This window comes from Mercenaria mercenaria, chromosome 12 (assembly GCF_021730395.1).
Source record: "Mercenaria mercenaria strain notata chromosome 12, MADL_Memer_1, whole genome shotgun sequence".
Taxonomy (NCBI): Eukaryota; Metazoa; Mollusca; class Bivalvia; order Venerida; family Veneridae; genus Mercenaria; species Mercenaria mercenaria.
In genome coordinates, this window is record NC_069372.1 from 47,828,669 (window position 1) to 47,845,084 (window position 16,416).

The 16,416-nt window shown below is 36.8% G+C and overlaps 1 protein-coding gene across 1 annotated transcript in view; it reads right to left on the reverse strand.

The window, feature by feature from the left end:
* Positions 1–16,416, reverse strand: part of LOC123533744 (AP-1 complex subunit beta-1-like) — a 28,577-nt gene that overhangs the window by 8,490 nt on the left and 3,671 nt on the right. The window contains exons 2-12 of the mRNA XM_045315575.2: positions 10,702–10,753; positions 10,037–10,142; positions 8,895–9,030; positions 5,895–6,008; positions 5,204–5,335; positions 4,454–4,578; positions 3,940–4,075; positions 3,317–3,471; positions 2,727–2,867; positions 1,343–1,508; positions 656–946 (exon numbers count right to left, since the gene is read on the reverse strand). Of these exons, the coding sequence (XP_045171510.2) occupies positions 656–946; positions 1,343–1,508; positions 2,727–2,867; positions 3,317–3,471; positions 3,940–4,075; positions 4,454–4,578; positions 5,204–5,335; positions 5,895–6,008; positions 8,895–9,030; positions 10,037–10,142; positions 10,702–10,738 (1,539 nt within the window). The 5' untranslated portion in view covers positions 10,739–10,753. The remainder of the gene's footprint in view (positions 1–655; positions 947–1,342; positions 1,509–2,726; positions 2,868–3,316; positions 3,472–3,939; positions 4,076–4,453; positions 4,579–5,203; positions 5,336–5,894; positions 6,009–8,894; positions 9,031–10,036; positions 10,143–10,701; positions 10,754–16,416) is intronic.

The window sequence follows — 16,416 nt, forward strand, 5'->3', positions numbered from 1 at the left end:
GACTGAGGAATAAAAAATATTATGGTTTTCTCTCATCTCTATGTTTTACCATTTCATTAAAAGACATATTTCAACAATAACTTTTCAGTAGTATCACAGTAATTTAGGTCAGTAAGGCAAGGCAAAGTGCTTGCACAGTTTGTTCATGTGTCTTTAAAGTTACTAAGTTTTCTTCAAATCAGTGAAAACTGACAGAGTAAGGCAACAAATTTCCTGTAGTAAAAAGATCCAAGGCTAAAAACTATGCATGTTTTGGGGACCTAGCTTGCATTTTCAGGCTCTAAGATTATAAAAGTTAATTAACCTTTAGCCTGCTAGCCGCAAGTGATTCTGCCTTGGCGACCAGTGCAGACCAAGATCAGCCTGCACTGTTTGCTTTAGAAATGTAGCAGGCTAAGGGTTCGAGATCAGTCTCAGAATGCAGCCTTGTGACTGGCTGATCTCATAACTGTACTTGGAAATAACCAATCAGATGCCAGTGATTTGAGACTATGTATAGCCTCAGACTCAGGTCTGGTAAACCGAAACTGTCTGTTGCTGTGCAGGCTTTCCCTTGTATCAACCTCAGCAGGAGTTGAAGATTTTAAGAGCATTCATACCAAACTTTCTGCATATACATACTAAAAGATATCCTCTTCACAGTTCTAGTACAAACCTGTGTAGAGAGACTGAGGACTTGCTGCACTAGTTCCTGTGTATCTGTGGGTCTCTTTAGGAACAGTTTCACAATGGCTGTCAACAGCTGCAGTTGGACCTGCGTGTTCTCGTCCTGGAATCCCTCGAGGAAACTTTCTAGTAACTCATCAGCATTGTCAATACGTTCTGCATACTCTCCAATGATCCAGATCATGGAGGCGCGAGCTTCTGGCTCATCTAGAGTGTCCAAGTTCTCGCAGAGTGTGGCAATGATGCTTTCATATTTGTTCGGGTATTTACGGAAAATATCCTGGAAAGAACAAATTTAAAATTTACACTTAATTAAAATAATGCAAAATATCTCAAATGTCTGTACAAATATTGTGCTAACCATTCAACTATTTTAACCAATAAAAGAAGAAAATGAAGAAATTCAGTTGAAAAAGGAATGGAAATTTAACCATCTGTATATAACATTTTGTATATATATTACAGCACAGAAAATCTGTTGACATATTAAATTGGATATTCAGTACTTCAGTTTAATGGGGTATATCAAAAGATGTATATCATTAGTTTTAACAGAGCAAAATATAGAATATATCAAAAGAAAAAGTCACAGTAATGTCATGAAAGACCTGACTGGAAAATCTTACTTCAAAACAATCTCTTGTGTTTCATGATTAAACTGCCTCAATTGTCTCACCTTAATAACAACAATAGCTTCCTGGACAACATAGTTGACTTTGGTCTGTATAAGATCTAACAATGTGCTCACGCATCGTTCCGCTGCAGGTTCTACCTTTATAGCACAGCGACCAATAGCTCTCACAGACTTGCGTACAAAATCTACATCAACTTCTGTTGCATACCTGTATAACAGAAATAATTATTAATTAATTACAATTTTATCAAACACTATGCTTGTTTCTTTTGTTGGGTTTAATGTCGCACCAATTACATACAGCGACTTTCCAGTTTTGATGGTGGAGGAAGACCACCATGTGCTCCTCTACACATTATTTGAGCCGTGCCATGAGAAAACCAACATAGTGGGTATGCGACCAGCATGGATCCAGACCAGCCTGCTCATCCGCGCAGTCTGGTCAGGCTCCATGCTGTTCGCTTTTAAAGCCTATTGGAATTGGAGAAGCTATTAGCGAACAGCATGGATCCTTACCAGACTGCGCAGATGCGCAGGCTGGTCTGGATCCATGCTGGTCGCATACCCACTATGTTGGTTTTCCCATGGCATGGCTCATTTTATCACAGGCGGGCACCTGTGTAGCATCACAAATCTTATGTAAGCCAGCTGGATGGCTTCCTCACATGAAGAGTTCAATGCCCCGAGTGATGCTTGTACCCAAATCGGTGAGAAGCAAGTGATTCGAAGTCAGCAACCATAACCATTCGGCCCAAGTGCCCTCCCTCCACCCTGGAACTTTTTAAAAACATTAATTAAAATTACTGAAAAATAATAACACTTAAAGGCTGATGGTAACATATCAAGCATACTCGACACACCCAAGTAGAATGTACATTCAACACACTTTTGTCTCCTAATACATTTATGTGGTTTTGAATTTTTCTTGTTTGTTTGACCATCAGATACTAGTACTGCTAATTCTCAACACTACTTAGGTCACGTAACACTGGTCACGTCACCAAACCACTGTTTCAGGGTTTTGCAAAAGGATCAGTTTGTTCTCAGCAAGTAACTTTACTTTTCCACAAAAACAGAGGAAAAGTACTGATTTCTTGCCCATAGAAAACAACTGACCAAGATTGCAGTGGCAATACAGAAGTACTGCTGGATTTTTGTTGAATGGTTTCCCGTATAAAGAGACATCAATATCAAGCAGAACGCAGTCTACCTTTACTACTTCGTACCTACACGCGAGTCGGTACTTACTTACAATATTGGGTACGACAATTCGTGTCGCCGTAATTTCTGCCGGTAGTTGAGTTTCGCCAACAGTGACGCGTTCAGAATTATTTTGAGGGTCATTTTGAAAATCAGTGTGCTAAAACGCACAAAAATGTGCGTCAAGGAAAACCCTGCAACAGCCTAATAAAACACGACCACTTACTCCTTAAGTTCCGCGAGGACCTGTGCGATGTTGGACTGGCTGGTCAGACGTATCATGATGTCCAGTTTCTCCAGTTTGACATAGATAGGGTCATTGTATTTCACAAAGAATACCTTCATCTCATTCTTAAGTATATCGGACCTGAAATATAAAGTTTCTAAACATGTCTGGATATTCTAAAATCAATATTCAACAAAACTTATCTAAATGATACCATCACTGCTGTAAAAACTTATAAACAAGTATCTTCAGCATGCTATGTTTAATAAGTTCAAGCTCACTTTTTAAAAACAACAAAATTCAAATCTTTTCTCAGTAAACTTTTTTTACATGACATTCAACATTGTCATCTTAGTAACAGTCTATAAGAGTATACTAGCGATCTGAAGTAGATGTGCGACTTGAAATCAAGTTTCATGTATATCAAACAATGCACAAACTTTTTTTGCATACAGATTTATTTTCTTCCGTGCCACACATTGTACTTCAGGTACTACTGAGAGCATTAAAACACTTCTTCATCAGTAATGTAACATAATTTCCACAGCATTACACTAATTAGTAAACTTATATTATGCTACAGAACCTACCTTTTCTGTACAATCAGATTAATGTTTCTCAGTGCCACATATTGTATCTCTGGTTCCGCTGACAACAGGGTAACAAGGGGCGGGGCTAACTTCTTCACTAGTGAGGTCACATAATCCCCGGAAGTGTCAAGCATCTCCATTAACTTCATCACAACCTGAAATACACACAACCATTAGCTTTACAGCTTAAATTTTGATATTATTTCAATACAGCTTGATTTGTCTGTTAGTAAGAAGGAAATGAAAGCTTTGTATATTCTGTGGAAACCAAAAATTCAGTGAGACAATTTTAACAATGAATTTCAAAGCAAGATGTTAGTTACCATGCAATGAATGTAGTCAAGTATGTTTGACATTACATTACTACAAGCATGCTAAAATGAAAATGAGGCCTCCGTGAGGTCAACTGTCTGATATGCCATGGTTTGTCAATCAGATGCTTCGATATTAAACGACCAGGACTGAAGTGCTTGTGGTCAAATTCCAGCACATCTGACCTCCGAACCACCTTTAATCAAATGATAAACAAGGCACGGGCTTTGATAATAAACAAAGATTTTTAACAAGGCAAAGACCTTGTTTTTACAATAACACACGACTTTTTATATATATTTCAGCAATACCTTAACGGCAGAGAGGACCACAGCTGCATTAGCGTGTGCCAACCTGGGCGTGACTCTCTCACACACACTTTGAGCCTCCCTCTCATCCTTAGGTGTGTAGTTCGAGATCGAATCCAGTATAAACACCTGTCCCCATCTGTAATTTAATATATTCACCTTTGACTATACATCATTTTTAAATATACAAGTATCATCAAGTTTATTACATTAATTTCTTCTCTATAAGACAGTTCACTATGTTATATTTTTTTTTTTTTTTTTGGGGGGGGGGGGCGGGGGGGGGAGGAGGTGGGTGTTATTCTTAGTCATATCAACATACATTAAATCATAAGGGAGACCCCATGTGCCACTACAGACTTTTATTTCAGGCATGGACTGCACCTTGGTACAACCAAGTTATCTTGTCAAGCCAGCTCATATAGGCACTGGCAAGATTCCAACCCAATAGAAACCTAAGTATGCTTTAAACGAAAATAAATCTGAAGATATATGACATAATATAACAGCAACTTACTCAGTACATTCATTGAGAGCTGTAAGGAGTTTATTGATGGTTCCCGAGTTCATTTCTAACACCTGGGCAGCGTTAGGGGAAGTGTCCATGATCTCAGAAATGGCTGCCACTGCATTGGCTACCACCTGTCAATCAATCAACAATATGAATAAAATACAGACTTTCAATTGCCCAGCTTGAAATATTTCTGTATTTTTTATGCTTCCATCCTGACTTTTTCCCCATTAATTTATTTGCATTAAAACATTTCGTTCCAATATAAACCTTAACAAATTTAGTTTTTGCATTGATAAACAGGACAAGAAAAAACTTGATACATATAAAACAGGCATCTGTGATAGATATTTCTACAGCTGCCCATTCAGCTACCTAGATAGAACATGACTATAATTAGACTGAGAGGTCACGTAATTCAATCCCCTGCAAGGTGTATGTTCTCCAGAATATTCTGACAGGACACTATACATCTGTGAAAATTTATCCTCCATTTCTAATTCATATGTGCGGAAGTTGTCAGTTATTTGTAGAGACCGAGTCAGTAATGGTACTAAATCCAGGAACACAAGGAAGGTTAACTGACCATTATTTCATATCTGTAATACTGCTGAAAAACTGCTGAAAGACTGCTGAAAAACTGCTTTAAAACCCAAATCAAAAGATCATATTTATACAGTCCATCACAAGAAGAAGCAAACCAGTAAAGAGCCTGAATGTTTGACTCATGATAAAGTATTAGTCAAAAATGCTCACCATGGGGTTAGAGTCTGAGAGAAGATCTTTAAGGAGATCGAGGAATCCCTGATCCTCTACCAGCTGTGCATTTATATCATGGAGTTTAGCCACACACACAGCCGCAGTTTTCCTCACATAAGGATCTTCATCCTAGCAAAACAAAAGTATGTTAAATATGCTGAAATATTCTTGCTTAACATCTTGTATAATTGTTGTATAAACTAAATCTAAACATTTCAAAACACAGACTTAATAACCTAACAGATATGTATGTCTATGTAAAGTGTTTTTTTTATACATGTATTTCATATTTCTACGAAGTGTTTTTTCTAAACAGAGACATATACTATCTGAACTGTAAAATCATGAATATTCAAAGGAGACAAATTTTATGATTTTTTTGGTTGTGTCTTGAAGATTTCCCCCTCCTACAGTGGTCTCAACCAATCAGTAAAATTTCCTTTCATTTTTAATTCAAGGTCAAAATCCACAAATTTTTATCTCCATGGAACAGCCATTTTGATCAAAACTCTGTGCCAACAAAATTAAGCAATTTAACAGTATGTGCCATGAAATGTCTTCCTCTCATATATGTACTTTTATGATTATCTTTAACTTTAGTCAGAAATTCAAGAATTATTATCTATCTAAGTTCCTTTGAAGCATTCTGCTACGAAGAATCATTTGCTTATATTGATGCCCAACTTACCTTTAAGCACTTTCTCAGTGGCTCACACAGGTATTCTGTAATCTTGTCAACCCTGATACAGCCCATGGTCCTCACAGCCAATGCCCGAATTAGTGGGTTTGAATCCTCACAGTCCTGTAAACATTTCAATACATTTACTGCAGAATCCTTGGAAAGACTATACAAACAAGAGGACCATGATGGTCCTGAATCGCTCACCTCTTCCCACATGACCCAGTTTTGAGTATGACGTCGTTTTTTCTATTATTTGACATAGTGACCTAGTATTTGAGCTCATGTGACCCAGTTTTGAAACTGACCTAGATATTATCAAGATAAAAATTCTGACCAATTTTCATGAAAATCCATTGAAAAATATGGTCTCTAGAGAGGTCACAAGGTTTTTCTATTATTTGACCTATTGACCTAGTTTTCGAAGGTACGTGACCCTGTTTTGAACTTTACCAAGATATCATCAAGGTGAACATTCTCACTAATTTTCATGAAGATCTCATGAAAAATATGGCCTCTAGAGAGGTCACAAGGTTTTTCTATTTTTATACCTACTGGCCTAGTTTTTGACCGCACGTGACCCAGTTTCGAAACTGACCTAGATATCATCAAGGTGAACATTCAGATCAATTTTCATGAAGATCCATTGAAAAATATGGCCTCTAGAGAGGTCAAAAGATTTTAATAATTTTAGACCTACTGACCTAGTTTTTGACCGCAGTTGACCCAGTTTCGAACTTGACCTAGATATCATCAAGACGAACATTCAGACCAACTTTCATACAGATCCCATGAAAAGTATGGCCTCAAGAGAGGTATTTGACCTACTGACCTAGTTTTTTACGGCACGTGACCCAGTTTCGAACTTGATCTAGATATCATCAAGGCGAACATTCTGACCAATTTTTATGGAGATCCATTCACAAGTATGGCCTCTAGAGAGGTCACAAGGTTTTTCTATTTTTAGACCTACTGACCTAGTTTTTGACCGCACATGACCCTGTTTCGAACCTGACCTAGATATCATCAAGATGAACATTCAGACCAATTTTCATACAGATCCCATGAAAAATATGGCCTTTAGAGAGGTCACAAGGTTTTTCTATTATCTGACCTACTGACCTAGTTTTTGAAGGCACGTAACCCACTTTCGAACTTGACCTAGATATCATCAAGATGAACATTCAGACCAACTTTCATACAGATCCCATGAAAAATATGGCCTCTAGAGAGGTCACAAGGTTTTTCTATTATTTGACCTACTGACCTAGTTTTTGAAGGCACGTGACCCACTTTCGAATCTGACCTAGATATCATCAAGGTGAACATTCTGACCAATTTTCATGAAGATCTCATGAAATATATGGCCTCTAGAGAGATCACAAGGTTTTTCTATTTTTAGACCTACTGACCTAGTTTTTGACCGCACGTGACCCAGTTTCGAACTTGGCCTAGATATCATCAAGATGAACATTCAGACCAACTTTCATACAGATCCCATGAAAAATATGGCCTCTAGAGAGGTCACAAGGTTTTTCTATTATTTGACCTACTGACCTAGTTTTTGAAGGCACGTGACCCACTTTCGAATCTGACCTAGATATCATCAAGGTGAACATTCTGACCAATTTTCATGAAGATCTCATGAAATATATGGCCTCTAGAGAGGTCACAAGGTTTTTCTATTTTTAGACCTACTGACCTAGTTTTTGACCGCACGTGCCCCAGTTTCGAACTTGACCTAGATATAATCAAGATGAACGTTCAGACCAACTTTCATACAGATCCCATGAAAAATATGGCCTTTAGAGAGGTCACAAGGTTTTTCTATTATTTGACCTACTGACCTAGTTTTTGATGGCATGTGACCCACTTTCGAACTTGACCTAGATATTATCAAGGTGAACGTTCTGACCAATTTTCATAAAGATCTTATGAAATATATGGCCTCTAGAGAGGTCACAAGGTTTTTCTATTTTTAGACCTACTGACCTAGTTTTTGACGGCACGTGACCCAGTTTCGAACTTGACCTAGATATCATCAAGGTGAACATTCTGACCAATTTTCATGAAGATCTTGTGAAATATATGGCCTCTAGAGAGGTCACAAGGTTTTTCTATTTTTAGACCTACTGACCTAGTTTTTAACAGCACGTGACCCAGTTTCGAACTTGACCTGGATATCATCAAGATGAACATTCTGACCAACTTTCATAAAGATCCCACGAAAAATGTGACCTCTAGAGTGGTCACAAGCAAAAGTTTACGGACGGACGCACGGACGCACGAACGGACGGACGGACGACGGACACCGCGCGATCACAAAAGCTCACCTTGTCACTTTGTGACAGGTGAGCTAAAAATCCAATCTGTTTCAATGAACAAGTGCACTTTCAAATCCTAGTGTCCACCTGCTCTAATTAAAATACTAAAATGTTAAATTGTTCTGTTTTTTCATAAATCCTTTTTTTCTCAATTATTTTTCAACAGGGGAATGGCCTTGGTCTTGCTTTTGGAGATTTCATCAAGGGTGAAGGACTGGGGATCACCCCATGCTATAGTGGTTTGCTGTAGCAAGTAAAGTTCTAAATGGATGGACCCCAGACCCCATCTGCTTTGCAACTTCTGCAACCTACTTTGTTTCGGGTATGCAAAAGTGTCTTGGGTGAAAAAGACAGCTTGAAAAAACAAATATTTTTATACATAAATATTAAATAATTGTGACAAATTGTCATAATGCAAACACCTTTGGGAAGGGTCAAAGTGTGTTTTTCAGACAGTCTCTCAGAATTTTATCAAAGAAGAAAGAATATCTCAGACTTTGTAGAGGGATGCATGCACTTTGGTCATTAGTAAGGGTTATACTGTACTTTAATTTATAACTAAAAGTCAGCAATCTTTACCATTCTGACTCCATTTTCTCTCTTTAAGATTTTCATTAAAGAGTGAAGGCAAAATATGGCACTCATAACATGTCATACAAGAAGTTACGTAAAAGTTATTGTTTACCTTGACAAATGTGTTCACAGCCATGATGGCCATATCTGGCTGACTTTTGGCATAGTTCATCAGATACAGGTACACCAGTTTCTTCAGCTCCAGGTTGTCTGTCTGCATACAGTTGACTACATCAGGGAAAAGTGCACTGTACACATAAACAACAAAATTATTAAGTCAGACTCTTATTAGTGCTATCTACAGAGTATCACACCTGCTGATGGTATGTTCACACCTGTTTATAGTACATTCTATGTTCATACCTACTGACAGTACATTCACATTTATTTGTAGTATGTTCACACCTATTGACAGTAACTTTACATCTACTGACATGTTCACATCTATTGATAGTATGTTCACACCTATTGACAGTAACTTTACATCTACTGACATGTTCACATCTACTGATAGTATGTTCACAGTGACACCTATTGACAGTAACTTTACATCTGCTGACATGTTCACATCTATTGATAGTATGTTCACACCTATTGACAGTAACTTTACATCTACTGACATGTTCACATCTATTGATAGTATGCTCACACCTATTGACAGTAACTTTACATCTACTGACATGTTCACATCTATTGATAGTATGTTCACACCTATTGACAGTAACTTTACATCTACTGACATGTTCACATCTATTGACAGTATGTTCACATGTAAGAATTATATGCAGTTTTTTTGTGCCCTTGCAAGGGTACATTATATAAACCACATCAGGACTTTTTGCAAATCTGTGAATCTCAAAGCTTTAAATTTTATGTTAAAATCAAAGAAAGGAGCTATTCATTTATATAATATGCATAATTACACAGGTAAAGAAAATCATTGTGTTCGATATTACACATTAACTTATAAATTTAGGCACTGAAAGGGTGGTAACCATTAACAATGGATGCAATGATATTTTCTACTGCATCAATTAATATTCAAACCTTTGGCAAATATAATTATGAGAAAACAGTTACTGAATTCAAAGTATCATAAAAGTATGTCTGTAACAAAATATGTAGCAGCCACATTATCAACAGTTATTATGAGCTTTTAAGAGACTAAGGAGGAGCCCTGTAAATACTATATTACTACACATGAAATTTCCTATAAATTGTATGTATGTTTCTGTTACATCAACTCTACCGTACCTTACATCCTTGCCAACTGTCATACTAGCAATAACTTTCTTTACAGCTTCCTTTTTCTTTTCTTTCTTATCACTGTTCAACTCTGCTTTCAACTCAAATATTTCACCTGAAATTAGAAATTTTCAACAGTGATTTATAAAGTTTTACAACTTGAATATTTCACTTGAAATTGAAATTCTTCACAATAATTTGTGGAGAATTCAACTTTAATACTTTCCTTTTAAAAATTGACTTTTTACCTAAATTTTGCTCTAAACTAGTAAAACTTAGACAAGAACATGTACAACAAACTTATATTAAGTACTGGCAAAGGCAGACAGAAATGAGTTTTACCTTTACTCTAGCAATCAATGGAAAACACCACTGAGCTATTTAAGAAATTGTTTTACTTTATAAATCTGAAACTGAGACTGTATCAATCAGAGGCCTGATTCTCTGTTTCATCACTCCTTTGCCACTGTTAGACCACTTTTCAGGTACTGACCAACTTTCAAAATGAATATACATGACTGTAGCATTCATATTGTAAGCTTTCCGATTCTTCAATCATGTATAATTTTGTTGCTATGGAAAGGAATCATTTTCTGAAATCAATGCCAGTATTTTTAAGTTCAACAGCCCTTTTCAAAAATTTTTAAATGGGAGAGTAGACACTTTTTATTTACCTTTCTTGGTGGTTGTGAAATACTTTGAGTCTGTCATTTTGAAGGTCTATATCTGAAATATATGAAATATAAAATGAATGAGAGTTGGATCTTATTGTACTTATAACTATGACTTGACACAAAGATCATGTATGGCAGAGCACCTTACATATAATAACTCATATAATATTAATTATAAATAATAAAAGTTGCTGGATGAAAGTTCCTGTTAAATCTTGACAGGGTCCAAGTATAAATAACTCTTGATTAAGAAAGAACATGGAAGGATGTCAAACTATGATTTAGGCAGTTTTGTTTTATTTCATTGTTTATAATGAACAATGCCATACATTATCATTTGTGTAAATAAACAGTGAAATACTTTTCTTAACTTAACAACAATATTACACACCTAACTGAATGGCCTGCAGACCTCAGGCAACAATATTGACTATTGACTGGCAAGTTATTCACTAAGAGTTTACATGACATTTTTAAATACAGACCAGTCATAATTCATATAGTACAAACTACAATGTATGGACTACCAATTTTTATAAGGAGTTCTGCAAATATATAATTTACCATTTTTTAATATCAAAATGAGTATCTATTCACTGGTATTCAGTGGTGTAAAACAAATTTTCACACCACTAGTAGCTAGTAATATCTACTCGCCCTTAGTGAACAGTAACTTGCCCTAATAAAATTACAAAGTTCTATCTTAAATACAACACACAGTAGACAAACAGATCTAATATTCTCTTGTACACTACATTTCCTTTTTAAATAATCATATTTGTTCTGCTTAAATTTTCTTTTCACATGGGTACTAAACAGTGCCTGCGGCACTGCCTGTGCCGACGAGGACTGAAGGCACTTCGCTTCCTGTACCGCAGGTACTTCGTCAATGTTTACAAAACGAGCGAGATCGGTGAGTGATTTTTGTCATTTTTATCATTTTGTAACTGCATGAAGCATTTTTTCAAAAATCGGGGAATGTAGCGGGGTGTAAATGTATCTTATCTACATATCCATGCTTAAATTTGTGGCAAAAGATCAAATTCCTAGAAACGTAAGGACAAATAAGTTTAGAATGAAACCTGATTTTTTCACATCAGTGACTGTTTAGACTAATTTCTTTTCGCTGACCAAAACGATGCCGTCTCTGCCGTCGTAAATCATATTTATAAATGACATGTGATCTGCTAAAACATAAAATGTGTCCAGAAAATTCCGAATTTGAACGTTATGCCAATTTTGAAAATGTGCCGCAGGCATTTCGACGATGCCGCAGCCCCTTCGAGGTGCCGCAGGCACTTCTAAAAGTTTCATAAATTTGGCCCATAACTAACCAAATCTCAAATAACTCGCATTCGTACGATTATATTTTATATTCACAAATATAAACAAGAGATCACAGAGTGATCTTGGCGCCCACCAATGTGCCATTTTTGAGTGTTCCAAATTTCAAGACTTACTGACTAGCTCAAGGTCAAATTTCATTTCCGTACACAACAGTGTGCATGTGGTCCAAATTCGAAAGCTGTAGCTTGAGAAATGTGAAAGTAGGTCACTAGATCAATTTCAAGGACGAAATGTGAAAGTAGGTCACTAGGTCAAAATCAAGGTCAAATTACACTTCAGAACACAAATTTATGCATGTGGTCCAAATTTAAAGCCTGTACCTTCAAAAATGTGAAAGTAGGTCACTAGGTCAATGTCAAGGTCAAAGTTTGTTTCGGTACACAATCCTATGCATGTGGTCTAAATTTGAAGCCTGTAGCTACAGAAATGTGAAAGTAGGCCACTAGGTCAATCTTAAGGTCAAAGTTCATTTCGGTACACAAAACTATGCAAGTGGTCCAAATTTGAAGGCTGTAGCTTGAGAAATGTGAAAGTAGGTCACTAGGTCAAAATCAAGGTCAAATTTTATTTCGGAACACAGAACTAAGCATGTGTTCCAAATTTGAAGCCTGTACCTTCAAAAATGTGAAAGTAGGTCACTAGGTCAATGTAAAGGTCAAAGTTTGTTTCGGTACACAAAACTATGCATGTGGTCCAAATTTGAAGGCTGTAGCTTGAGAAATGTGAAAGTAGGTCAGTAGGTCAAAATCAAGGTCAAATTCCATTTCAGAACACGAAACTATGCAAGTGGTCCAAATTTGAAGCCTGTATCTTCAAAAATGTGAAAGTAGGTCACTAGGTCAATGTCAAGGTCAAAGTTTGTTTCAGTGCACAAAACTAGGCATGTGGTCCAAATTTGAAGGCAGTAGCTACAGAAATGTGAAAGTAGGTCACTAGGTCAAAATCAAGGTCAACTCATGTCAAGGTTCATCTTGCAACTCAAAACCATACAAGTGGTCCAAATTTTAATGTTGTAGGTTATTGACAAGATTATAAAATCTTTTCCCTATATAAGTCTATATGAACCATGTGACCCCCCAGGGCGGGGCCATATTTGACCCTAGGGGGATGATTTGAACAAACTTCGTAGAGAACCACTAGATGATGCTACATTACAAATGCCAAAGCCCTAGGCTTTGTGGTTTGGACTAGAAGATTTTCAAAGTTTTTCCCTATATAAGTCTATGTAAACCATGTGACCCCTGGGGCGGGGCCATATTTGACCCTAGGGGGATAATTTGAACAATCTTAGTAGAAGACCACTAGATGATGTCATATACAAAATATCAAAGCCCTAGGCCATGTGGTTTTGAACAAGAGGTTTTTCAAAGTTTTTCCCTATATAAGTCTATATAAACCATGTGACCCCAGGGGCGGGGCCATATTAGACCCCAAGGAAATAATTTGAATCATCTTGGTAGAGGACCACTAGATGATGCTTCATACCAAATATCAAAGCCCTAGGCTCTGTGGTTTTGGACAAGAAGATTTTCAAAGTTTTTCCCTATATAAATCTATGTAAATTATAGAAATAAACAAAGGGCAATAACTCACTAAAAAATTGTTGAACCAGTCTGATTTTCAGGGGGACACAACTAGGGTACCAATACATCATTCTGACAAAGTTTGGTTAAAATCCCCCTGGTAGTTTCTGAGGAGATGCGATAACGAGAAATTGTTAACGGACGGAAGGACGGACGGACTGACGGACGGACGGACGGACGGAAGGACGACGGACCACGGACGCAGAGTGATTTGAATAGCCCACCATCTGATGATGGTGGGCTAAAAAGTATAGCAATCGGTTTATCTTCGCGGGTAACCTTAAACACTAGTACGCGATTGTTCCGTTCAGTTAATTTCCCAAACATTATGCTTTTTGAAAATTGCCTTCTCTGTCCGTCCTATGCTGCCCGATATGTTATTCTTTTTTTCAAAGTTTTGTTTGCAGGAAACGAATAGGTTTTTACGTACATGTAAACATTCTCCCGTTTGATCGTTTATGAGCTATACTTATATAAGTTCTCCAATTTTCTGAAAACATTTTTACAATATATATATATATATATATATATATATATATATATATATATATATATATATTTTTTTTTTTTTTTTTTTTTTGTAGATATACTTAACATTTCCAGGAAACGTTAGGCTATTAAAATAACTACAGAAAATTTCAACATCAATATAGTTTCGGATTTTATACCGAAATAACTGTCTAGCTAGTAACTGTTAGCTGTCCACAATGGGCTCTTACACAAATGGTATCGAGATTATAATGTGAATCATCGCAATAATATTTACAGGAAAATTCTGACTATTGAGACTCTTATTAGAAAACTTCGCTTTATCACGGTAATTTCTTGAAGTATCGCGACAGCTACCTGCCTATCTCATGGCAGAGGTTATAATGCAGTAATTCGGTCAAAAATGTGCTTCCGTGGTGTAGTCGAAAGAAGTCTCTAGTAAATAGATCCTAATTTTTCCATTTTTCGCGCAATTGCGCGTAAATAGGGAGCCAAATGAGCATTATTTCACTCGTGGAATGAATTTTAAATAAAATAGGACACTTTTCATGCTAATACTCGCATGTTTTCAAGTTGTTTTACGTGAAAACAAAGTAGAGTTTTTATTCTGCTGACCGCTTTCTGAAATGCGGCAATATGAGGGTACCTGACTTCAGTTGACTTGCATTTCACTGCATACTATTAAACATCCCTTTTTCTTTTCGTTTACTTGAAGGAAATGTACTGGTATCTTGTGGAAAATAGGTCTACGACGGAGTGAAAATCTAGAAACTGTAACAAAATTGTTCTGAAGTAGCTGAATTTTATCTGAAATTTTTTATTGGTATATAGCCTATACCACCATAATGGATTGATATTTAAAGCATTACAAAGGTTTGGTCCCTTTTATTTTACAACTATAAAGTCAATTTACTACAGTATCATGGGTGCATTTAGTTTCTGCCCTTCTGTTTCTCTGTCAGTCTTCCATTTGTCTAGTTTCGGCCAAATTTATGTCCCGATACTTTTTGAAAGTGCCTGTGGCACCTCGAAGGGGCTGCGGCATCGTCGAAATACCTGCGGCACTTTTCCAAAATTGGCATAACGTTCAAATTCGGAATTTTCTGGACACATTTTATGTTTTAGCAGATCACATGTCATTTATAAATATAATTTACGACGGCAGAGACGACATCGTTTTGGTCAGCGAAAAGAAATAGAGTCTAAACAGTCACTGATGTGAAAAAATCAGGTTTCATTCCCAACTTATTTGTCCTTAGGTTTCTAGGAAATTGATCTTTTGCCACAAATTTTAGCACGGATATGTAGATAAGATACATCTACACCCCGCTACATTCCCCGATTTTTGAAAAAATGCTTCATGCAGTTATAAAATGATAAAAATGACAAAAATCACTCACCGATCTCGCTCGTTTTGTAAACATTGACGAAGTACCTGCGGTACAGGAAGCGAAGTGCCTTCAATCCTCGTCGGCACAGGCAGTGCCGCAGGCACTGTTTAGTACCCGTGTTTCACAGCAGACATTTTTTCTTTTTCTTTCACTGTATTTTTGTCATCTCCACCACCCAGTCGCTCTCCAAATTAACTACCGATGTTGGTTTGCCATGCTTTGACAGAGTACAGGAAAATAAACAGCGATGATAATAACATTAACACGGTGAATAATATTATCTTGACTGGCTTACTGTACATATTTTTCTTGTAATAATTGCATCTATAACAACAATAATCACAGTCTAGCACGCAATCATTATCGGTAAGCGACTGAATTTTTAAGCGTCTACTGATGCAAAGTTTGTTATCGCTTTTCGCGATGTAATTCAAAACATTTTTAATTAATTTTCAGTTTATTTTTGGTAAAGTTACGATGTAAAAAGAACTTGCCCGATTGGTCAAGTATACAGCGAGGTCCACACATCCTATCCAGATGGGCGAGTGGAATTTTACACCCCTGCCCCAGTTGACCCGTAATCAAACTTCACCTGGACTTTATTGTGGCAATCATCCTGATTAAATTTTATGAATATCCAGTGAAAAATGCAGCCCCTATTGCGAGCGGGCGAGTGGAATCTATACCCCTGGTACTATTTCAGTCAAGGACACCACTTTTTTCCATACACTTTGGTCTTGAGTGAGACTCTCGCCTTCGTCATTTAGCAGGTCCCTAATAATCCCCAAGTTTGAAGTGTTATATGGCCTTTTTTCACACACAGAAACATTTTAAGTTCCTATTTTTATTCATTTATTTTTTAAAATTAACTATCACAAAAGCAGTATCTAAATGTTAAGCGGTCA